We start from the raw sequence: 23,618 nt of genomic DNA, 5'->3' as shown, positions 1-23,618 counted from the left end.
CAGCTCAGGGTGTCAGGCTGTAGCTCCTGGGATCCCTCTCCTGGACTGGGGCAGCCAGGGAAATGGAGGACATGCCCCTGAAAGAGGGGTACTGGCTGCCTAGCCTCAGAGCTGGAGAAGGCTGATTAGATCTCTAAGCTGCCCAGCCTGGCCTGAGCTCCCTAGGGTGGTAAACCAAGGCTCTGTGTGGAGCCCCAGGCTGCTCCTTCAGCTAGCACATCTCAGGCAGCAGGAGTGGCCCTGCCTACAAATGAGGGCGGCCTGCAGTCGGCTCTGGCTGCATGGCCCCTAGCATGGCCTGGGGACACCTGCTCTTAGGAGCCATGTTCCTGGCAGTCCCTGAGTGCTCTCTAGCCTGGGACAGGGGAGAGAAGCTGTACAGTTGTCGTTGTCACCTTGGTCTCGCAGCGCGAGGTTAGGGAATCCGATAATGGTCCTTCTCCGCCGCAGCGTGGATTTGGGGTTCACCGCGGTCTCCGTGTTAAACAAGGAGTGCCGCGCACTCGCGTGCCTATCAAAGAGCTGTCCTGTAGCCAAAACAAACACACTGTACATGGCAGCAAGCAGGGGGCATGGAGAACGCCTGGTCCGGCCCTGGCCCAGCTACTCAGGCCACCTTCTCCCTGCGTTAGCTCCCCAACTCGCTTGCCTAAGGCTGCGTTGTACTAAAGTGAATTTGGCTCTTGGGGTTTATAACAAAGGGCTCTGCCCTTTCCCCCGCATTGTTCCCGTTCCTGCGTGAGCACGAGGGCTCTATGCTGGAGCACGCAGGCAGCCGTGGGGCGAAGCCCGGGTAGGGAGGGGGTTCCAGGGTTCATGAGTGGTGTTTGGGAAGGTCCCAGGCATGGTGGGGGGTCACACTAGGAAACTGCAAGCACCAGCACAGCAACACAGACAGTGGGCTGCTGTCCTGGAGCCAGGCAGGCTGCAGGGCAGCACATGTGGCCAGGGGTGGGGACACTCACAGAACAAGGAGTGTGGTCACTTATGTATGTATTTACACACGTGTGAGTGTGAGGCAGAGACGGGGTATAGCGTTTTGGGCCTGTGCTTGGGACGTGTGCATCGGTCATGAGTGATATACTCCAGGGGAGTCCTGTGGGTCACCCACATGCTGTCTGCCCACCCCCACTCTGCTTTCGCCAGGGACTCCAGACAAGCTGCTCTGCAGATCTGTCACTCAGCCAGAGAGTGTTTATGGACATTATCTGGAGGTGCCCGACTCTCATGGGCCCTACTGCATGGCCTCGGGAGAGGAGTATGTAGATCCCCAGAAAGGCGCTGACAGGGCAGACACCAGGTCACAAGCCACAGGGCTAGAAACCAAGGCCTCGTCCCACTGGAAAGGGCACTGCTGGCTCCCTATGGCATCGAGCTCAGGTGTGTGTCAGCAAGTGGCCCAAACCCACGGTTTGGAGTACTGGACTTTGGGGCAGGCGCCCGCATCCCATCTCCCTAGGTGGCAAGCCAATGGCCATTTTATAATTGCCTGCTGGACAAAGGGGGCAGGTGGTCAGGCCAGCCCCTGCTCTCTGCTCCGGGAGGCGGCCCTGGTGGCCCAGGGCAGGCTCCAAAGGGTGGGGGAGGGTCACTCTTGGGCATGGCCAGGCAGTGCTGCCTGAGGGGGCTGTGGCTGCCAAGGGCCAGCAATGGCAGCGCCAGAGAAGCAGGTCACCCCTGGCGTGCAGCCGCATTTCTCCCCCCTACCCACTCCTGGGCTGCTGGTGACTGGCCAGGCAGCTGAGGGGTCGATGCCAGGAGCAAGTTGGTGCTCAGGGAGAGGGGCTGGTTAGCAGCGAAACGCAGGCCTTTGGAGAGAGATGGCGTGATGGATGGGTAAATGACTCCAGGGGGGCCTCACACATGCTGCTGGGCAAGCCAGCCAGGGGGAATACAGAGACAACGGAGACACGCTGCTGGAGACACAATGTATCGGAAGCCACTGAGACCCATCCCCCCAGCTTGGGGACCCTGGTGCTGGGCAGGAGGGCTCAGGGGCAGCCCAGTGACAAACGGGCAGAGACATGCTCTGCAGGTTCTCCCCACAAGAGGGGCTCTGACCACACAGCTCAGAGCCCCCTGGGCCGGGCTGAGGGCCTGGCTCCAGGCGTCCGATGAGGTGTGAAGGGAGGAGTCAGGGGGCTGAGCAAGCTCCTCTGGGGCTCCTTGCAGGCCTCGTGCAGCTCCAGCCTGATCTCTAGCAGGACCTTATGGCAGCCTGGACATTGCTAGGGAGGCCAGCGGGAGGGTGCAGGGGTATGTGTCCTCCCAGCCAGCTGTGGGGCAGAGTGCTCATGCAGTGCCTGGGGAGGAGAGCATGGGGGGTGGGGGAGCTAGTTTCCTCCAGAAGCCAGGTAGTTTGGTGCTGCTGAAGGCCCCACACTGAGCGGAGCTGCTGCCCGCAGCCAGGGCCCTACAGCCTCGTGTTCCTGCCGAACACATGAGTTCCCTTGCACAGATGGATGGATCCCAAGCACTGGGAGAACCAAGGTGACAACAGAACACACTGACCGGTTAGCTCAGAGATACTCGTTAGATGATGCAGATGAGACTGGATTAACTTAATGATGTGGCTAGCCGGTCAAAAATGAAGGGTGATGTTACGGGTGGTAAAATACATGAACAAAGCACAGAAATGCTGCCCTGCAAACTGCCCCCTGAGGGCTCTCCACGGCCTGGCTACTGAACATGATCCCGGCCTCTGTATAACCCACAGCACATGTGGGCCAATAGCATCACTGCAGGCCACCCTTGCCTCCCTGGGCCTGGCTCTGGCTCTGCCTCCCCACATCCCTGCAGCCTAGCCCCGCCTCCCTGTGCCTGGCCCTGCCTCCTCACATTGCTGCAGGCCAGCCCCACCTCCCTGTGCCTGGCCCTGCCTCCCCACATCGCTGCATTTTGGTTTTAGAGGACCTTTGCACTTTCCCTGGAGGTGGCATCACAGCGCCCGGGGCTCAAAGCCAGCCAGTGCTGTGCCCACAGCCGCCCTGTGCAGGCTTCAGAACCCCAGCGCCGCTGCTGGGAGCTGACTGGACAGATTTAACCCCTTGCCCCCCCATGCTCCTACACATGCTTCCCAGGGGGCCTGGAAGGGGCACAGCCCTACCAGAGACATTGATGGGGACAATGTTGGCTTGGGTGGAGCAGGATTGGTGCCACCTCTTCTCCTCCACGGTGGGCAGAGGGAAGGCTCGGGTCCAGGCCGGCTGCTTGTCTGGGGTGGTGGGCAGGCTCAGGAATGGCTCTGGGGGCCTCACACCCAGTGTGGTGGCCTCATCCTCATTCACTCGCCGGGCCGCGGGCTGTCAGGGAACAAAGGAAATGGATTGAGACACCAGTGTCCTGGTGGGGTGATAACAAGTGTGGGGAAGGTGGGAAGGGAGGGATTGTGGGAGCGTGGGGGAGAAAGGGGGGCATGTGGGGAGCAGGAGTGACTGTGTGTGTGTGGAGGAATCTAGTGCTCAGAATGAGGGACTAAGTGATGGCTTGAGTCAAAAACCTTGTAGGCAGGATTATCCTTCCCTCCTGTGCCACTCCTGACCCGCAGTCCCCAGCAATCCCAGCTCAGGGCCAGCTTTGCCAGTGCCCCTCACTCCTGACCCACAGCCCCCAGCTATCCCAGCCTGTCGCTCTCCCCTACCATCAGCTCTGCCGATGCCTCTCACTCCCGAATCACAACCTCCCCGCCGCCCCATCTATTGCTCTGCAGTAACCTCTCTGGGTGACCTCAGGCAGAGTTGGTACCCTGTGTCCCCGAGCCCATGGCCGCAGGAAGGCTGCTGAGACACAGTGCCTTGGGGTTCTCTCTGTACAGAGATGGACTCACCATAAACACGAACTCCAGGCGCTTGGCGGGCAGGGCCCTGGGAGAGGGCTCAGGGGGCGCGTCCAGAGGCAGGTGGCTGGCGTTCCTGAAGGTCTGACCAGTGACCCTGGCCTCTGTGTACTGCTCCTCATACTCCTCTGAAATACAAGCAGCCAGGGCATTTCCACAGTTGGCGGTTTGGGATGCGCTCTGCCCTCTCCACCCCAGTGCTGAGCCAAAGGCTAGTGGGACATGCACTGGGCATGTGCCAATAATGCACTCTCTGGGCCCCTTGCACAGCAATGGGGCCCTGCTCTCTGCCCCCCCCCCGCACATGGGGAGAAGAGCGCAGAGGAGCTCCTAGCTGCTCCCGAGTGCTCCACAAAGCGCCGCCCAGCCTGGTTAGCTGGCAGCCCTGCTGCGGGCAAACCTCTGCTCGCTGCCTGTGCTGGACACCTCATCCTCCCGTCCCCAGGCCTGTATTTGTGTCACCACTGGAGCTGTGTGGGGCAGGGCCTGGCCTAGTGCTGCCTGGCTGCCCTGCCCCAGGGTACTGGACAGGTGCCTGCAGCAATGCACATGGGAGCCACTGCTTCAGGTGCTCCTAGGTCTCTCTGGGGGCGGCGGCAGCTCCTGAGAATTGGTGGGCACAGCAGCCTTGTGCTGGCCTCGTGCAGCTGCACGGGGGGAGTGCCAGGGCCTGGACACGGCTTCTGGCCTCTGGGCACCAGCCCCAAGCGGGTATTCTTCCTCCTCAGCTAGTAAGCCACGTGCTTTAACAGGCAGAGGAACCAGACAACTACCCTGGCTGGAGGAAGTGGCTCTCGCTGGGACCCACGTGTTTCTAACAGACCCACATGGCCCCACACCCTGCAGGAGGGTTTGGGGGGGATGAGAGGAGGGAGCAGCTGATGCCAATCTCACAAGAGGACAGGGGGAAGGGAGCACTCCACCTTCTCCTGTCAGCAATGGGTCAGTCTGTTCCCTGCTCCCCTCTTCCCCCCTGTGTGCAATGGGTCAATCTGCTTCCTGCCCCCCTCCCCATGGGTCACTCTGCTCCCTGCTTCCCCCTTCCCTCCTGTGTCCGATGGGTCAGTCTGCTCCCTGTTTCCCCCACCCCAAGGATCACTCTGCTCCCTGCTCTCCCCTCCCCTCCTGTCAGCAATGGGACAGTCTGCTCTCTGCTGCCCCCTGCATGGCAGGAGCTGCGGAAACTGCCTGTACCTGCATGCCATGGGTGTGTCTTGGCCGAGAGCCAGCCTGGCAGCCCCAGCCCTCCCCTCGGCGCGGGGTACCTTGCAGCAAGCTCTGGAGATTGAACTGGGCCTCCTGGTGCAGCTCCTCCACGCAGGGCGACCTGCCCGCAGCCAGGAACACATTCACGGGCTGTTGCCATGGCAATTTGGAGTGGGGCGTTTTCTTGCTCTCCAGGTCCAAGTTAGAGGTGGCTGCAGAGAGGAGAGGAGGGGTGAGACACGGGCTGCAGCTCCCCAGACCCTCTCATCCCTCCCCAGCCAAGGGTGAGCTGCAAGCCCGGAGCCCAAGGCCCCGATGTGCTCACCTGGGACACAGCCCTTCATCAAGGGCAAGTTACGCCTGGCTGTGGTGGTGGTGTCAGTGTTGTTATCCCCATGCTAGGAGGGGGAAACTGAGGCAGATAGGGGTTGGGACCTGCCCAAGGTCATATGATAAATGGATGATTCAGCTGGGAACAAAACCCTGGTGTCCTGAGTCACGGACCTTGGCTCCAGCCCACATCCCCTCCCTCCCTGCCCACCAACCAGCCTCTAACCCAACACCTGAAGCAGCAGCATGGCCTGACACCAGGCACCAGACCATGAGCCAGGAAAGCTGGGTTCTGTTCCCAGCTCTGCCACTGCTCACTGGGTGCCTCAGTTTCCCCTCTGTAGCATGGGGATTCTGGGCTGTCCTGGCTTTGCAAGGCACTTTGGGCTCTAGGGATGGACAGTGCCAGCTGTTATTCTCCAGCCCCCTCCTAGAGTGCAGGGGTCAGGCCTCATGTCAACAGAAAAGAACTGCACAGGATTTGAGGCAATCATACCAGCCAGGCACGGGCTGTAATAAACAGCGTACGTACGGACTCTCGCTAGCAAACAAACAGCTCCTCCCCCACCGCCCCGACACCCCAGTTTGACCCTACACCACAATGGTATTGGAGCTTGCTTTGGGTTTTCCTGCCTGCTTTTCATCCTGGCGTCACTAGATGGCACTAAATAGCAGCAGACCAAACTGCGGGCACAATCTCTCCAGCTACACAGTCCCTGAAATTCAACCCCCACACAGTGAACAAACCAGCAAACAAAGGGGCGCCATCACAGTCCTCAACCGCGATGACTACAGCAACAAGGCCAAGCAACAACTCTCCAATACCACCTGCCATAAAGAACTCAGAGACCCCACACCACAGTCCACCCAGGAATTTAAGGGATATCATCGAATCTTTCCCCAAACAACTCCAAGAGAAACTCAACAACCTCATCCCCATGAACCCATCCCAGAGACCTTCTACAGACAAGGGACCCCAGGCAGACCCATCATATCTGGCCATGGAATCCTTGCTGAAGGAATATGGGGACTCATAGAACCATCCTCGGACCACTCACCACACAAAGGGCTGGCTTCCTCCAGGACCAAGGTGGACAAAAATCAATTATTTAAAAAAAAAAAAAAAATTGGATTTTTTTTTTACTTAAATTGGATTTTTTTGATAAAATGCTTTTTGAGGAAAAAAACCTATCTAAAGATAGTTTTAATTAAGATACACTATAGCTCAAAGATATCTCATCATGGAATAGGGATTATAAATTATAATTCTATAGTATGAGACAATATATTCATGTAACGTTTAAGAAAAGTTTTGTAAATGAGTTCCAATAGTTCATGGATTACGGACCCCATTTTATGGGGTTCCAGGGGCTTCTGTATAGATTATTTAGGTTAATCTTTCTCTCTACCCAATGGGACTCAGTGCTCAGTCTAGAAGATACCATCAGAGATGCTTAGTTTTGCAGTTCTCAAACTGTGGATTTGTCTCCCCAGAGGTAACATGCTTGTTAACAGCAAAAATGTTTTTAAATAAATAAATATTATATAGAGGTGAGAAATAACAGACCTCAACTCTATTGTGCCTCTGCAAATTTGTGTACACAAAGTCAATCCCTTACCTCTCTCTAAAAGTGCAAAGTTTCAAAAAGTTCAATGAATAGAAGATTGTTGGGGGCGGAATAGATCTGGACAAGGAAAAGAAGTCTGGAGAGAAATGTGAGACGCGAGGGACATATGCTTGTTTTGTTAAAATATTATATGTTTGCTGTTGAAGAAAAAAATCCAGAATACTTAACGTTGTTGTTTTAGTTAAATAAAACGATTTAAATGTCTGTCTGGTGATGTTCTCCTCCTAATACAGCATGGCAAGAAAATCCTCCAAATATTAATTATTAACCTGTTGAATTGGAGATAGTTCACCTCCCAATAACTTCATAAATATCTGCTTCAATTACCTTTGGAAATGAAATAGCTAAACAATCATTCATTTTCTGATTTTGCTGTAAAACTAATCTGAAAAGTTTTCAAAATAAATCACTGTTTGAAAATGTACAGTGTGTACCTTCTAAAAATGAAACCTACATCTATCTCTGAGTTGTGAAGAATATGTATTAAGGCTATAACAACCAACAAGAATGCACTTTTATGTAGAAAACCATGATTAAATCAAGTCTTCCTGACTAGTGATTTAAATCATGATTTAAATCATTTTGATTTAAATTAAATCCACCCTGTCCAGGACACAACTGGCTTCTTCCAGAAACTCTGCAACATTAATAACCTTCCTCAGAACACCATCCTCGCTACCATGCATGTCACCTCCCTATACACCAACAACCCTCACAATGACAGCATCACTGCCTGCCTCAACTATCTACAAGATAATAGACACCCCTCAGATACCACCCCCAAAACAGCACCAGACTCATCCATTTCATCCTCATCCATAACCATTTTACATTCAACAACAAACACTTTGTCCGAACCATGGGAACAGCCAACGGTACTAGGATGGCTCCCCAGTAGGCCATGGTCTTCATGGGCCACCTTGAGGAAGAATGTATCTCCTGGACAAATGCACCACGAAACCTGAAAAACATCAATGATATTTTCATGTTCTGGACAGAACATCTAAACTCCCTCATAGATTTCTACCACAACTTCAGCAACCACCATGCTTCCATTAAACTCTCTCTGGAAGACTCCCACACTAGCCTCAACTTCCTGGACACCACAGTCAGCTTCACCTATGCAACCCTACAGATATATACAAGAATCCCATAGATCACCACACTTATCCCACAGATCTGGTAACCACCCCAAACACATCAAGAAATCTTGTAGCTACAGCCAGGCACTCAGATACCACAGAATATGCTTGGAGGAGAAAGTCACGGATATACACCTTAACACACTTAAAATCGCCTTCACCAAACAAGGAAACGCCATCTTGAGAAGATCGCATCAAGGAATGGGCCACCCACATTTCCAGAGAGAACCTTCAATACGGAAATAAAACCCCTTCTGATCACACACCCCTAGTGGTCACCTTCCACTCTTCACTGGAACCTAGAGGGAGTATCATTAAACAGTTACAACCCATACTCGATGGGGACCCCATCCTGAAATAAATCTTTCCTGAACCCCCTCTTCTGGCCTTCAAACAACCCCCCAACCTCGCCAAGCTCCTCATCAGTAGCAAGCTCCCCACAGTCCAGGACCCACCAACTCAAAGCCGCACCAAACCCTGTCAGAACAACAGATGCAAAACCTGAAGATGTAGCTCCACTGCTGCGATTATCATTTCCCACAATACACCTTTCAAGATCCATAGGTCCTACCCATCCATGCCTGTCACAACATATGGTGTACCTCAGCCAGTGCACGGAATGCCCCAAATAAAAACAACTAGGTGAGTGAAGCCAGACAATCACTGCGCTCTCGAATGAACTCACACAGACAAAAACACCCTCTCACCCATGGGCCAACACTTTTCACAAAACAATCACTGTATCACTCTCACACTTGTACAACACCTTCAAAAGACGAGCCCGGGAGCTTAAATTCATGATTAGACACTAAAAATCATAGACTCAACAGACACATTGGATTCATGGCTTATTACAACAATCAGATATCCGCCCCACTAACAACTGTCTTTTTAATTTCTTATTTTTCTCCTCTCTGTTCCTTTCTTCCCTGTGTCTGCAGGGGTGTTTACAGGCCACTTCACCTTGAATGGTCCCTTGAAATATGTACTAACTACTTATGCTAAACAATGTGTTCTATCTTGTATTTAGCTGTGACACTCTGAATACATTTCCCATACATGAAGAAGAACTCGGTGTAGCTCATGTTGTGTGCATGGCTGTTCCAAGCTGCTGTGCGCCGCCCCGAGGTGGGCGCATGTCCCTGGGACCCCTGGCATGCTAGATATTCTCCGTAACAGCGCTGGTGCCCTGCCCTCTGCAGGGAGAGACTCCTGGGACTGGCTTCGCCCCAGGAAGTGGACAGGACCATGTACAGGGTGCTGGGCTAGCTAAGCACAGAGCTCTCTTTGCAGGGAAGCGGCTGGACAGAACGGGAAGCGGATTTCCTGCTGAGAATGTTTTCCTGCCAGTGTGATTAGCACAGGGATGGCCGGGGGGCGGGGGAGAGGGGGAAGGGCATGAGAGCCCTCCCCAGCAGTCCCTGGGCTCAGTGCCCAAGTCACTGGCTATGCCTCTGACCCCAGTGGCCCAGACCCAGAGGAGATTCATTGCTCACTTTGCTCCCGCTGGCCTGGGTGGACCCCAGATAGTAGAACTCCAGTAAGAACAGTCAGCTCCCAAAGCGCTGTGCAATCCACAGGATCTGTGTACAAAACCCACCGCCCTGAGACACCAAGTACTCAGGAGCTGCAGGCAAGGGGAAAGCTCAGCCCCAGCTCTGCTTCCTGTGCTTGTGCCTTAAAACATGGACTCTTTTACAGCAGAAGAAATTGTTCATTAATCTTTCGTGCCAACCAGAATCTCCCCCGCACCCTTAGGCCCAGTAAGGCCCAGCCCAGCCCAAGCAGACCTGCCAGGGTTCTTGGGTCTGAAGAAGATCTACAAAACAAGCCAAGTTTGAAGCAAGTCAGTGGTGCAGCTGGAGAGGGCTAGAGGCTGGCGAGAGCTTTGTGTGCCATTGGTTTGATCAATTAAAAAGGCAAGCAGGGCTGACAGGGCTCAGTGGTGCCACCCGCACCCTCAGGTCAGAGCAGGGACGGGAGTGTCAGCCAGGGCACTCACATGCGACTGAATCCCACTACCCCCATGGGGGCGGGAGGGCAAGCTCCCCCTTGATCCTCACTTGTCGGAGCCAGCAGAGTTGTCCAGGGATCGAGCCCCGGCCCACCCCAAGCACGGCTGGGACTGGAGAGAGGGAACTTGGAAAGTGGCACCCGCTTGGGGACCCTTGGGGACCCTCTGCCAGAGGCCCCATCCTAACAGCATGCACCCAGGCCCCTCTGCCAGGCAGTCCAATGCCCCTCTGCAGGCACTGCCAGGCTCCTCTGCCAGGTATGCCCAGGCCCCTCTGCCAGGCATCCACACCCCCCTCCTGCATCCTCTGCCAGGTAAACCCAGACCTGTCTGCACCATGTGCCAGGTGTGCAGATCACAGCCTCTCTGCAAACGTGGCCCCTGACCTACCACAACCCAGCACATCTCTCCAAGACAGGCTCTGTGGAGACCACCCCAGCTCTGCAGCATGAGGCTGCCCCACGGCTCCTGGGCCATCACATCTCTGTGCGCTCGCTTGGGGGGGTGGGAGGTGGGGAAGAGGCGGGGGCTCTGCACTGACAGGAAGGGCGGGTATGAACACTGCCACACTCAGCACACCTCAAGGTGGGTTCGTGTCACCTGCCTGAGTTACACCCCAGCTCAGCCGAGGCCCGCGGTGGCTGCCGGCTGCCCTGATCCCAGTCCGATTGCACAGAGACAGCCGAAGTGGAGCCCAATGCATTGAGCCTGGGAGACCGATCCCCCACCCCACCCTGGGAGCCCCTGTGGTTCAGGGCCTGCACTGGCCCCCTGTGTTCTGAGAGCGTTTGGATCCACAGCCAGACTTTGTGGCTGGTCTCTGTCTCCCAGCACCCTGACTTTGGGGGGCGCTGGGGGCTGACACATGTATCTGGGGGTCCCCTTCCCCCTCTCCCAGCCTGGTCCAAGGATGCTGAGTCCCTCAGCTGGGAGCTGCTCCTGGCTGCTCTCTTCCTGCTCTGCGTGGGCTCTGAGCTCTGAGGGGCAGAGGCACGGTGCCAGCTGTTGTGGGAGGGCTCCTGGCTCATTATCACTGCAGGAAGCCCAGCACCAGGCTGCCATGCACGGCTCCCCTAATGACCACCCAGCCTCTTTACAGCCGCCGTGCCACTGGCGCATTGAGCAACATGCCCTGCCCTGCCCAGACGCTCACAGCCGCAAGCAGGGTCACACGAGGCCACCTGGAAATGGCCTGGTCTGCACCCTGCCCAGCCCAGAGCAGGAGGAAAAGGGTATTGTTCCTACCCACAATGCACCGCACCCGGGCCAGGGCACAGAGCTGGCCTTGGGAGGCCTGAAGGGGAACAGGACAGTCTCCAAGGACCCTTCCTTTGCCCTCAGATCTTCACTACACGCACCTCCACACAATGTACCCTGCACACACGCACACGACAGGCCTGTCCTGAGACACGTGCACATGGAAATGCATGCACAGAACACACTTGCGTGTACAAGTGCACACAGGTACACACACCCCCATTCACACAGAGGTATACACACACCCAGAGACATGTATTCACACACACACACCCGGCATACACACACACACACGGCATGCACACACCCGTTCACACAGATATACACACACCAAGACGTATTTACACACACAAGTGTACAGACACACAGGTATACATACACATTTACAGAGGTACACACATGCACACATGGGTATACACACCCACTCAGACACCCACTCACTCAGAGGTATACACACACATTCACACAGAGGTACACACACACAGGTATGCACAAACACACACACATCCACGATTTGCATGTGTGTGTAAGTGTCTCCCACAAACGAGCCCCTTCGGCAAGGCTCTGCTCCCTAAGGCCTTGTCTACCCTAGGGCTGGCTGCCGTGGGATGCCCAAGGGATGCAGGGCTCCTGACAGCAGCACAGGGGCAGCTGGGTCTGGATGCCACGCGCTGGCCTCACTTCCCCGTGTAACCCACAAGAACTAGGAGGCAAGGGGGAAAAGAAGCCAAAGCTGCATTAGCAAGCCAGGGTTGCATACACAACCGAGGTAAGGGATGCTTGGGAGCCCCTGGCAGTCCCCTACAGCCCGCACACAGCCCACGGCAGCAGGGCCCAGACAATTCCCCTCCCATTCCATGTCAGACCACTTAGCTGAGGGTAAAGCTGGGCATTTAACGAGTCACTGGCTGTCTGGGCACCTGCTCTGCTGCTGAGTTAACCAGGGCACTGTCGTCTTAATGGCACAGACACCCAAGTGAGCATTAAACAAACCAAACCAAAGCCATGCTCATCATGCTGCCCTGCCAGCCTCGGGCATGGGCCAGGAGAGAGCAGGGCAAGTCCAGGGCCAGCTGATGCAGAAAGCAGGCCCCACCTTTCATAGATTCATGGATATAGATAGATTCATAGATATTAAAGTCAGAAGGGACCATTATGATAATCTAGTCTGACCTCCTGCACTATGCAGGCCACAGAATCTCACCCATCCACTCCTGCAATAAATCTCTCACCTATGTCTGAGCTATTGAAGTCCTCAAATCATGGTTTAAAGACATCAAGGTGCAGAGAATCCTCCAGCAAGTGACCGGTGACCCATGCTACAGAGGAAGGCGAAAAACCCCCAGGGCCTCTTCCAATCTGTCCTGGAGGAAAATTCCTTCCCAACCCCAAATATGGCGATCAGCTGAACCCTGAGCATGTGGACAAGATTCACCAGCCAGATACCCAGGAAAGAATTCTCTGTAGTAACTCAGATCCCACCCCATCTAACATCCCATCACAGGCCATTGGGCCTATTTACCATGAATAATTAAAGATCAATTAATTGCCAAAATCATGTTATCCCATCATACCACCTCCTCCATAAACTTATCGAGTTTAATCTTGAAGCCAGATAGGTCTTTTGCCCCCCTTCCCTTGGAAGGCTGTTCCAGAACTTCACTCCTCTGATGGTTAGAAACCTTCATCTAATTTCAAGTCTAAACTTCCCGATGGTCAGTTTATATCCATTTGTTCTTGTGTCCACATTGGTACTGAGCTTCAATAATTCCTCTCCCTCTCTGGTATTTATCCCTCTGATATATTTATAGAGAGCAATCATATCTCCCCTCAACCTCCTGTTGGTTAGGCTAAACAAGCCAAGCTCCTTGAGTCTCCTTTCATAAGACAGGTTTTCCATTCCCCGGATCATCCTAGTAGCCCTTCTCTGTACCTGTTCCAGTTTGAATTCATCCTTCTTAAACATGGGAGACCAGAATTGCACACAGTATTCCAGGTGAGGTCTCATCAGTGCCTAACACCTCCTTATCGCTACTGGAAATACCTCGCCTGATGCATCCCAAGACCACATTAGCTTTTTTCACGGCCATATCACATTGGCGGCTCATAGTCATCCTGTGGTCAACCAATACTCCAAGGTCCTTTTCCTCCTCCGTTACTTCTAATTGATGCATCCCCAGCTTAGAACTAAAATTCTTGTTATTAATCCTTAAATGCATGACCTTACACTTCTAACTATTACATTTCATCCTATTACTATTACTCCAGTTTACAAGGTCATCCAGATCGTCCTGTATGATATCCCGGTCCTTCTCTAAATTGGTAATACCTCCCAGCTTTGTATCATCCGCAAACTTTATTAGCACGCTCCCACTTTTTGTGCCGAGGTCAGTAATAAAAAGATTAAATAAGATTGGTCCCAAAACTGATCCCTGACGAACTCCATTAGTAACCTCCCTCTAGTCTGACCGTTCACCTTTCAGTATGACCCGCTGTAGCCTCCCTTTTAACCAATTCCTTATCCACCTTTCAATTTTCATATTGATCCCCATCTTTTCCAATTTAACTAACAATTCCCCATGTGGCACCATATCAAACACCTTATGGAAATCTAGGTAAATTAGATCCACTGCGTTTCCTTTGTCTAAAAAATCTGTTTCTTTCTCAAAGAATGACAGGTCTCAGAGTAGCAGCCATATTAGCCTGTATCCGCAAAAAGAAAAGGAGTACTTGTGGCACCTTAGAGACTAACAAATTTATTTGAGCATAAGCTTTCGTGAGCTACAGCTCACTTCATCGGATGCATGCAGTGGAAAATACAGTGGGTAGATTTATATACACAGAGAACATGAAACAATGGGTGTTACCATACACACTGTAAGGAGAGTGATCAGGTAAGGTGAGCTATTACCAGCAGGAGAGCGGGGGTGGGGGTGGGGAATAAACATGGGGAAATAGTTTTACTTTGTGTAATGACCCATCCACTCCCAGTCTTTATTCAAGCCTAAGATAATTGTATCCAGTTTGCAAATTAATTCCAATTCAGCAGTCTCTCGTTGGAGTCTGTTTTTGAAGTTTTTTGTTGAAGAATTGCCACTTTTAGGTCTGTAATCGAGCGACCAAAGAGATTGACGTGTTCTCCGACCGGTTTTTGAATATTGTAATTCTTGACGTCTGATTTGTGTCCATTGATTCTTTTACGTAGAAACTGTCCAGTTTGGCCAATGTACTTGGCAGAGGGGCATTGCTGGCACATGATGGCATATATCACATTGGTAGATGTGCAGGTGAACGAGCCTCTGATAGTGTGGCTGATGTGATTAGGTCCTATGATGGTGTCCCCTGAATAGATATGTGGACATAGTCGGCAACAGGCTTTGTTGCAAGGATAGGTTCCTGGGTTAGTGGTTCTGTTGTGTACCTTACAGTGTGTACGGTAACACCCATTGTTTCATGTTCTCTGTGTATATAAATCTACCCACTGTATTTTCCACTGCATGCCTCCGATGAAGTGAGCTGTAGCTCACGAAAGCTTATGCTCAAATAAATTTGTTAGTCTCTAAGGTGCCACAAAAGTCCTCCTTTTCTTTTCTCAAAAAAGGGGATCAGGTTGGTTTGGCACGATCTACCTTTTGTAAAACCATGTTGTATTTTGTCCCATTTACCATTGACCTCAATGTCCTTAACTACTTTCTCCTTCAAAATTTTTTCCAAGACCTTGCATACTACAGGTGTCAAACTAACAGGCCTGTAGTTACCCGGATCACTTTTTTCCCCCTTTCTTAAAAATAGGAATTATGCTAGCAATTCTCCAGTCATATGGTACAATCCCTGAGTTTACAGGTTCATTAAAAATTCTTGCTAATGGGCTTGCAATTTCATGTGCCAATTCCTTTAATATTCTTGGATGAAGATTATCTGGGCCCCCCGATTTAGTCCCATTAAGCTGTTCGAGTTTTGCTTCTACCTCAGATATGGTAATATCTACCTCCATATCCTCATTCCCATTTGTCATGCTACCATTATCCCTAAGATCCTCATTAAAGACTGAGGCAAAGTATTTGTTTAGATATTGGGCCATACCTAGATTATCCTTAACCTCCACTCCATCCTCAGTGTTTAGTGGTCCCACTTCTTCTTTCTTTGTTTTCTTATTATTTATATGGCTGTAGAACCTTTTACTATTGGTTTTAATTCCCTTTGCAAGGTCCAACTCTACTTGACTTTTAGCCTTTCTCACTTTATCCCTGCATGTTCTGACCTCAATAAGGTAGCTTTCCTTGCTGATCCTTCCCATCTTCCACTCCCTGTAGGCTTTCTTTTTCTTAATCACCTCTCTGAGATGCTTGCTCATCCAGCTTGGTCTACAACTCCTGCCTATGAGTTTTTTCCCCTTTCTTGGGATGCAGGCTTCTGATAGCTTCTGCAGCTTTGACTTGAAGTAATCCCAGGCCTCCTCTGCCTTTAGATCCATAAGTTCTTCAGTCCAATCCACTTCCCTAATTAACTTCCTTAATTTTTGAAAGTCAGCCCTTTTGAAATCAAAAACTCTAGTCGCCGATTTATTTTTGTTAATCCTTCCGTTCAGTTTGAACTGAATTAGCTCATGATCACTTGAACCAAGGTTGTCACCTACAACTATTTCTTCTATGAGGTCCTCACTATTCACCAAAACCAAATCTCAAATGGCATCCTCTCTAGTCCGTTCAGCAACTACTTGGTGAAGGAATCCATCAGCTATCGCATCCAGGAAAATCTGAGCCCTATTATTATTACTAGCACTTGTCCTCCAGCCTATATTTGGGAAGTTAAAGTCTCCCATGATCACGCAGTTCCCATTAGTATTTACTGCATTAAACACATTAAAGAGGGCTCTATCCATACCCAAATCAGATCCCGGCGGTCTACAGCTCACCCCAAGCACTATCCCAGGGGAGGCTCTAGTAGTTTTCTTCCCCATTGTGATTTTTGCCCAGACAGACTCGGTCTTATCCATTCCATCGCTTCTTATTTCTTTACAGTCTACCTCATCATTGATATACAGTGCTACTCCGCCACCTTTGCCTTCATTTCTGTCTTTCCTAAACAGCACATCCCCTTCCACACCTGAACTCCAGTCATGACGACTACTCCACCATGGTTCTGTTATCCCTAGAATACCTGGTTTCACTTCCTGCACCAGTAGCTCGAGTTCCTCCATTTTGTTACCGAGGCTCCTCGCACTGGGGTACAAACATCTTCATTTTGCTGTTTGGCCTCGCTCACATTCTTCACTCGATTTACACACAGACATTCTATCACCAGTATCACCTATTAGACTGGTATCCACACTGCCCTTCCTCCTTATGGCCATTCTCCTACCCACGGCTGTATCCCTTCTTACTTTGTTTTCTTCCCTCTCAGTGCTAAAATCCGGCGAGGAGATTACCTGGACATCTCCCAGCCATCTCCCCCAAATTCCTAGTTTAAAGCTCTCTTAATCAGTTGTGCCAGCCTCCATCCTAGAAGTCTATTTCCTTCCCTACTCAGATGAAGTCCATCCTGAGAAAACTGTCCTCTGTCCATGAATGCCTCCCAATGGCCATACATCCCAAAGCCCTCCTTATAGCACCACTGCCTGAGCCATCTGTTGATAGTCATAATCTTGTCACACCTTTGTTGTCCTTTTCTAGGAACAGGCAGAATCCCACTGAAGATCACCTGTGTCTCGATTTCCTTAAGCGTCCCCAGCCTGGCATAGTCTCCCTTGATCCGTTCCAGCGAGAATCTACCGGTATCATTTGTTCCCACATGAAAGACAATCAGTGGATTCTTTCCCGCTCCCTTTAGGATCCTTTTCAACCTCAGGTCCACATCCCATATCTAAGCACCTGGAAGACAGCACACCCTTCTATTCTCTGGATCAGCTCTGGTTACAGGCCTGTCTATTCTTCTCAGTAAGGAGTCCCCGATCACGTGGACCTGCCTTTTCTGGAGACATGCGATTCTCCGATTCTATCCCCTGTTCCCTCTGGCTGCAAATTCTTTCCATTCCTATTCTCCCTTGTAATCCTCTTCAACCCATCCTGTATCCTCCTGGGGCTCATATTTGGTGTAGTCTCCATTGACTCTTCCCCTTTTCCTATAGGACTTTCAGTTGTGGTGCGGCAGAATGTAAACGATGGGCCCAAACACAAACGCCAGAACTGGGCATGCTTGAATTCTGAGCTAAATCCAAACACTGGGCCAGGCTCACTATCTCCAGAATGGGCCAGAACAAAAGTCCACATCCACTGCCCCACTGCACCCTGGTTTCTGATCAGTTCAGCAGCATGACCACCTCTCACAATCTTATCACACGGCTCGCAGGATTTGGTATTTAATGAAAGCCACAGCTCCGGGAGTCCTGTGATTAGGTGAGAATCTCAGTTGCACTAAGAAGGGTACATTCCTAGCGCTCTGGCTGCACAGAACCCCATTCGGGTCTGACATCGGAAGGCCAATACAAAAACCCAGCCTTGATTATTGTTAAAATCTGCTGACTTTTAAGCCAATCTTGGGAGCTGGGGGCCCTGACTCGTGGTTTTTGCACACTTGGGGTTGGCAGTTCTGAGCCCATCTCCAAGCAATACTTAGCAGCTCCCAAGCCAGCTCTCCCGCCATGTGGAGGGAGCCTACAGGGGCCAGACACATGTAGATTGGCCTAGGTAGGGGGTAGAAGGTGCTTTTGATAAAATAGGAAGTGGCAGGAAACTGCCCCAAACCGCAGCACCCTTGGAAACCGAAATTCCTGCGTTTATTCCCCCACCCCTTCCCCTTCTTATGTTCCATTGTCATGAGCCTCTGCACCTCTGGGAGCCAGTTCCCTCCTCAGGGACTGTCCTGCATCTCCCCCACCGCAGAGGTATCAGGCTTTCCGAAACCTCCATCCAACGCGGAGCATCCTCGTGGTAGAGCAGGGGCGGGCTTCAGTGAAGAGAAAGGGAGCGCTGTCTGGGGGCTGCTGGACACAGACACACCTGCGGGGCTCACTGGCTGTCCAGCTCCCAGCCTGCACTAGCTGGGATGCAGCAGTCCTGGGTGCGCCTGTTCCCTGTCCTACCAGCCACCCACACCTTGCTGAGCAGGAGCAAGAAGTCTGGAAAACTATCCAAGAAGAGCATCCCAGAGGGGCTGATCCTGTGAGTGCTGAGCACCTTCAGCTCCCACTGATGTCAGTGGGAGCTGGGGGTGCTCAGACCCCTGTCGGAGAGGTATTCGCACATCACAGGATCAGGCCTGCCTGTTTGCAGCGTCTGGTTCAGCACCTGACCTGGGTTCTTCTCTAAACCTAGGCCCGGGTCCTGCATCACTCCTAGCCAATGTCCCAGAGGTGGCAGCGGGAGGGTTGGGTGCCATGGAATGCAGGAAACCCCTCCCCGTCAGAAAGCAGAACTCCTACCACTAACCCTTCCCCTGAAACATGCTGCTCAACGGTGACAACAGCTAGAGAACTCTGCAGTGAGCCACATGGCAGCCAAGCTCACATGAGTTACTGACTCTAGGGATGCGGTGCTGGCAGGGGCCATGAGAACAGTGCAGAGCAAGTCCCCTCCCCACTGCCAAGGACTTTGCAGTAGCCCTAGAAGGACGCAGGCCTGACACAGCAGGGAGATGGGAACGCCCCAAGTGGCCTCTAAAGCAAGCCTGAAGGAGGACAGATGGTCTCACTTTCCCCCGTGACCTCAGCAGACCCAGCCGGTCCCTGTCACTAACCCAGCCCACCCCAGCTCCCACCCTGCCAGTATTTTCCAGACTCCCTGACCCGAAACCAATGAGTTCAGATGCAGCCACCTGACTGCAAGCAGAATTAGGCAGCCTACTGCTTTGTGCTGCCTGTTGGGGAGCCCTTCCCCGCCCCACACGCCTGACCCTAATTAGTGCCAATGACAATGGGGAAGAGAGTCCGCCAGTCCTATTCACAGACTGACAGCGCACCCTCCGCAGGCCTCAGAGTGAGGTGCAGAATTACAGCCTCACTCCAATGAGGTGATCATGTCACTGTCCCCACAGATGAAAGGCAGCCGCCTCTCGGGCCCGCCTCTTGGGCGGAACGCAACAGCGGGGTGAGGGCACACCCCATGGGAGGCTTCTGGAGAGGAAATGAGGAAAAGCAATTCCACAAGTGGCTGCTGTGGGGCAGAACTCATTTGTGGGAGGCAGTTCCAGAGAATGGCTACTGGTGCTATTGTACGGCCCAGGCCCTGCTCCCCCAGGCTGGGCACCCAGTGGGAGGCAGAATGGCTTCTGGACACTGAGATGGATAAAACCCAATCGGCCCAACCCTGCTCTGTCAGTGCCGGCCCCCCTTGCCCCTCTGCTCAGGTGTGTGTCAGCCCCATGAGGACTGGGGTGCACCCAAACTCCAGGAGTGCTGGCCCTGTTTCTACAATGGATGAACCCCAACGCTGGAACCCTTGGGTCCCTCAGTCTCAGAACCCCCTCCTCCACATTCCCCCTGCTAATTCCCTTCACCCAGAGCCACAACCTGCAGTGACCATTTTTTGACTCGACTAGTCTAGACAGGGCACGGTTCCTCCACAGCCTGGCCACCCTGTTGCTAGAGAGCAATGTGAGGAACCTCCTCCTCTGAGCGCCCAGCGCCTCCCATACCCCTTTGCTGGGAGAGAGAGTGGCACCTTGAGCTGCTGGCCTGGGCATGGTTTTCACAAAAGTGGTATTCTGCTTGACTGCGGGGACACCCAGGCCTGGCCAGGGTCAGACACACAAACAGGGACATGCAAAGACAGAGACACCTAAGAGACAAGGACACACCCAGAGAGAGGGACAAATACACACACACACACACACCTAAGACGGGACAGACAGTCAGAGACAGGGACACACACACACACACACAAACAGGGAGACACAGAGACAGGAACACACCCAGAAACAGATGCACAGAACCATACACCCATACAGGTGTATGCGCACACCCTGACGCACAGACCCACAGGTTGCACTGATATGCATCCGATGAAGTGAGCTGTAGCTCACGAAAGCTTATGCTCAAATAAATTGGTTAGTCTCTAAGGTGCCACAAGTCCTCCTGTTCTTTTTACTGATTTGTATAGTTCATCCTCCCCCAGCATTTGACATCACTAACACCCGCCTCAGCGCCCACTGGAGTTGGGGGTTGAAGGGGGGCTGGGCTGACACTGGGAGCAAGTGCGTGGGTCATTTCTGTCATATATGCAGGTGCTTCAGCTGGGCTATATTCCTGCTCCCCAGGGGCACAGGACTCACAGCAGGGTGGGAGCATGTCCTCAAAGCACTGCCATACCAGCACTGGGCACAGTGGACATGAGAATCAGCATCAGAAGCTCTGTGCTCCAGAGACCATCCAGGTCGCCCCGGGCCTTCCTCCCCTCGTCCCTACCAGGCCACCCCGTCCCTCCCACCTCCCTGGGGGTTTTGCTGAGCCATGGAGTTTGTACAAAACTTGGGATCAAAGAGCAACATGCCATCTCCTGTGCCTAGCTACTGCCACAATTCATGTTCCCATGACGACGGCATTTAGCAGACGACTTTTTATTCTTTAAATAATTTGACTCGTTTCCATATCAACAGAGAGATGGGTGCACATGTAGGTGTACGTGTGTGTGCATGCATGTGTGCACGCACATGTGCACACACGTGCGCATGGAGACATGTGTGTGCATGTGTCAATATGCCTGTGTGCGTGCACACGTGTGCCCGAAAAACATGGAGCAGAATGGCCTTTCCCCAGCCGGGACGTGTCCATGAGACCTGCGCGGGAGAGTGAGTGCTCTTGCCACAGGTGTACTGGGCTGCCTTGCAGAGCAGAGTTGGGCGACCCGGATTTCGTGTCATGAGTCTTTGCCCGGGGGCAGCGTGGGAAGGGCAGAACGTGCTCTGTATAGTTCAATATGGGCCCCCTGCCAGGAACATGGTTTCTCACGGGACACATAGAGACTGTCTGCCTTACACAGTGAGCTACTGGCTCTGGGCAGCATGCGAGGCTGCCCTCTCAGTACTGTGGCGAGAGGACAAGATGTGTGGAGGCACCACCTAACAGGAAATCCCTTCCGCTCATGTGGCAGAGGGCTGGTGTACAGGGCTGAGCCTCTGTCGGGGACGGCTCCTGGGACTGTCAAGGTATCCATAGAGCATCGCGCTGAGGCCAGAACCACCCCTGGCAAGGGCGTAGCCCTGCAAACATCCACTTGGGGCAAAACCAGAGCTGCCTGCCAGCGATGATGGAAACTGCTGACACATCTGTGACCAAACCCCATTAATTTGCTCCTGCACTGCCAGGTGGCCCCCTGGTGCACGCTCCTGCACTAACTGCCCGCCCCTCTTAGCGCCCACTCCTCCGCTCCCCACCCGGCCGCCCCCCACTCCTGCACTAACTACCTGCCTGCCCCCCTGGCGCCCACTCCTGCACTCACTGTCTGCCCCATAGCACCTGATCTTGCATCCCCTAACCGGCCCCACAGCCTGTCACTCCAGTGGGAGAGCTAGTGCCCACAGCATGCAGGGTAAGGTGCCAGGGAGCAGTAAGTTTCTGTGAAAGTACTTGGTAGGCTGTCACGGAGTCCCCGGGCGATGCTCTGGAACTGCTCCCTACGAAGCCAGGCAGGACTCTGGGGAAGTCTCCTTTCTGTGAGCAGACTGTCTGCAGGACACACAGCTCACACAGCTTCCACCTTCCTGGGTCTGACCTCAGAGCATTCAGCATCCTCTGCCCCTCCGTGCGCTTCCCACAGCGAGTCCACTCAGGCGGGACTCCTGGGGAAGCCAGAGGGTCCTGCACCCCAACTCCGCAGTCAGACGTGACTCTCAGCCAGCCAGTAAAACAGAGGTTTATTAGACGACAGGAACATGGTCTAAAACAGAGCTTGTAGGTGCAGAGAACAGGACCCCTCAGCTGGGTCCATTTTGGGGGGCAATAAGCCAGACAACCACGTCTGCACTTCACTCCATGTCCCAGCCAGCCCCAAACTGAAACTCCCTCCAGCCCCTCCTCCTCTGGGCTTTCCCCTTTCCCAGGCCAGGAGGTCACCTGATTCCTTTGTTCTCCAGCCCTTTAGCTCTCACCTTGCAGGGAGGAAGGGCCTAGGCCATCAGTTGCCAGGAAACAGGGTGTAGCCCATTCTCTGTGTCCAGACCCCTGCACACACCTGCCTGCTAGGGCTCTGCAATGATCATACACCCATATCCCACCCCCAGATACTTAAGAACTGCATAGGGGAAACTGAGGCACCCCCACACTATTCAGAGGAAACATTAAGAACAGTCCCACTTCGTCACATAGGCATTTTCCTTCTTTGGTCAGTGCCAGCTTGTGGGGTCCCACTCTGGAAACTGAACTATCTCAGGGTGAGGAAGAGGAGACTCACGGAGCATCGCCCGCAGGTTTGTGAGGAGCGGTGTGTGTCTGTGCAGTGCTGCTCCCAGCAACGGAGTGAAGCAGAGGTAGGGCTGCCATGTTCTCCCGCTGGGCCAGCAGCACGGCTGGGCGCTGGGCATGTGTGAAGCTGCTGCAGTGCAGAGGGGGATCAAACCCTTTGGAGGCAGGTTGCAGCCCACAGGCAGGTGAACAGTGGCTCCTGGTGGGTCAGGGGGAAAGGGCTGCAGGTACTTTGCGAGGGGATGCACTATAGCCCCAGGCATGCTGGCTGGTGTGTGCGCAGCACTAACATGGACCTGGCCCTGATTGTGCTAGCCGTGCACTGACAAGCGTGTATGTGCTCCCTGCCTCTGCTGGACGGATCACACCTAGGCACGTGTCTCTACCGGTCAGCGAGTGCCCCAGCAGCACGTCAGAGCATGGGCCCAGCTGCCCTGCTTGCTAGCTTAACCATATAGCTACCATCACTCTAAATGCCACTGGCTCCGGCTTTCCCAGGTTGCCCGGCAGCAGTGGTGCTGAGCCCTGCCTGCTGTTCTTTGGTATGCCCCAGTGGTCACTGTGCAAGGCAAATCCCTGCAACCAGCCCCTCTGGGGGATCTCTGGGTGGCTCTCCTGCTTAACCCGCCCTGTTGGGCTCCACCCAAGTCGTCCCTTGTGGTTCAGGTCATGCTCAAGGCTGGGCATGGGAAATGCTGTCTGATGTGACTGGTTTGCTTCAGCATCACAACAGAAACCCCACCCTCTAGGAGCCTGAAGAGTGGGTTTAATTCAAGCAAGTGGGACACAGAATGGGGTGGAGTCCAGGGTT

At 53.1% G+C, this 23,618-nt stretch overlaps 1 protein-coding gene across 7 annotated transcripts in view; it reads right to left on the bottom strand.

The window, feature by feature from the left end:
* Positions 1–23,618, bottom strand: part of NHSL2 (NHS like 2) — a 151,749-nt gene that overhangs the window by 18,680 nt on the left and 109,451 nt on the right. For 3 of the 7 annotated variants that reach the window (XM_073360617.2, XM_078854222.1, XM_073360619.2), the window contains exons 2-5: positions 5,101–5,253; positions 3,827–3,963; positions 3,107–3,302; positions 396–527 (exon numbers count right to left, since the gene is read on the bottom strand). In XM_073360617.2, coding sequence (XP_073216718.2) covers positions 396–527; positions 3,107–3,302; positions 3,827–3,963; positions 5,101–5,253 — 618 coding nt within the window. Of the gene's footprint in view, positions 1–395; positions 528–3,106; positions 3,303–3,826; positions 3,964–5,029; positions 5,254–23,618 lie in introns of all 7 variants that reach the window. The other 4 variants (XM_073360620.2, XM_073360622.2, XM_073360621.2 and 1 more) reach the window with 2 other exon arrangements.

The sequence above is a fragment of the Lepidochelys kempii genome, chromosome 9, assembly GCF_965140285.1.
Source record: "Lepidochelys kempii isolate rLepKem1 chromosome 9, rLepKem1.hap1, whole genome shotgun sequence".
NCBI lineage: Eukaryota > Metazoa > Chordata > Testudines > Cheloniidae > Lepidochelys > Lepidochelys kempii.
Note: the sequence above shows the minus strand (reverse complement) of the source record. Positions and strands in the feature narration are given on the sequence as shown.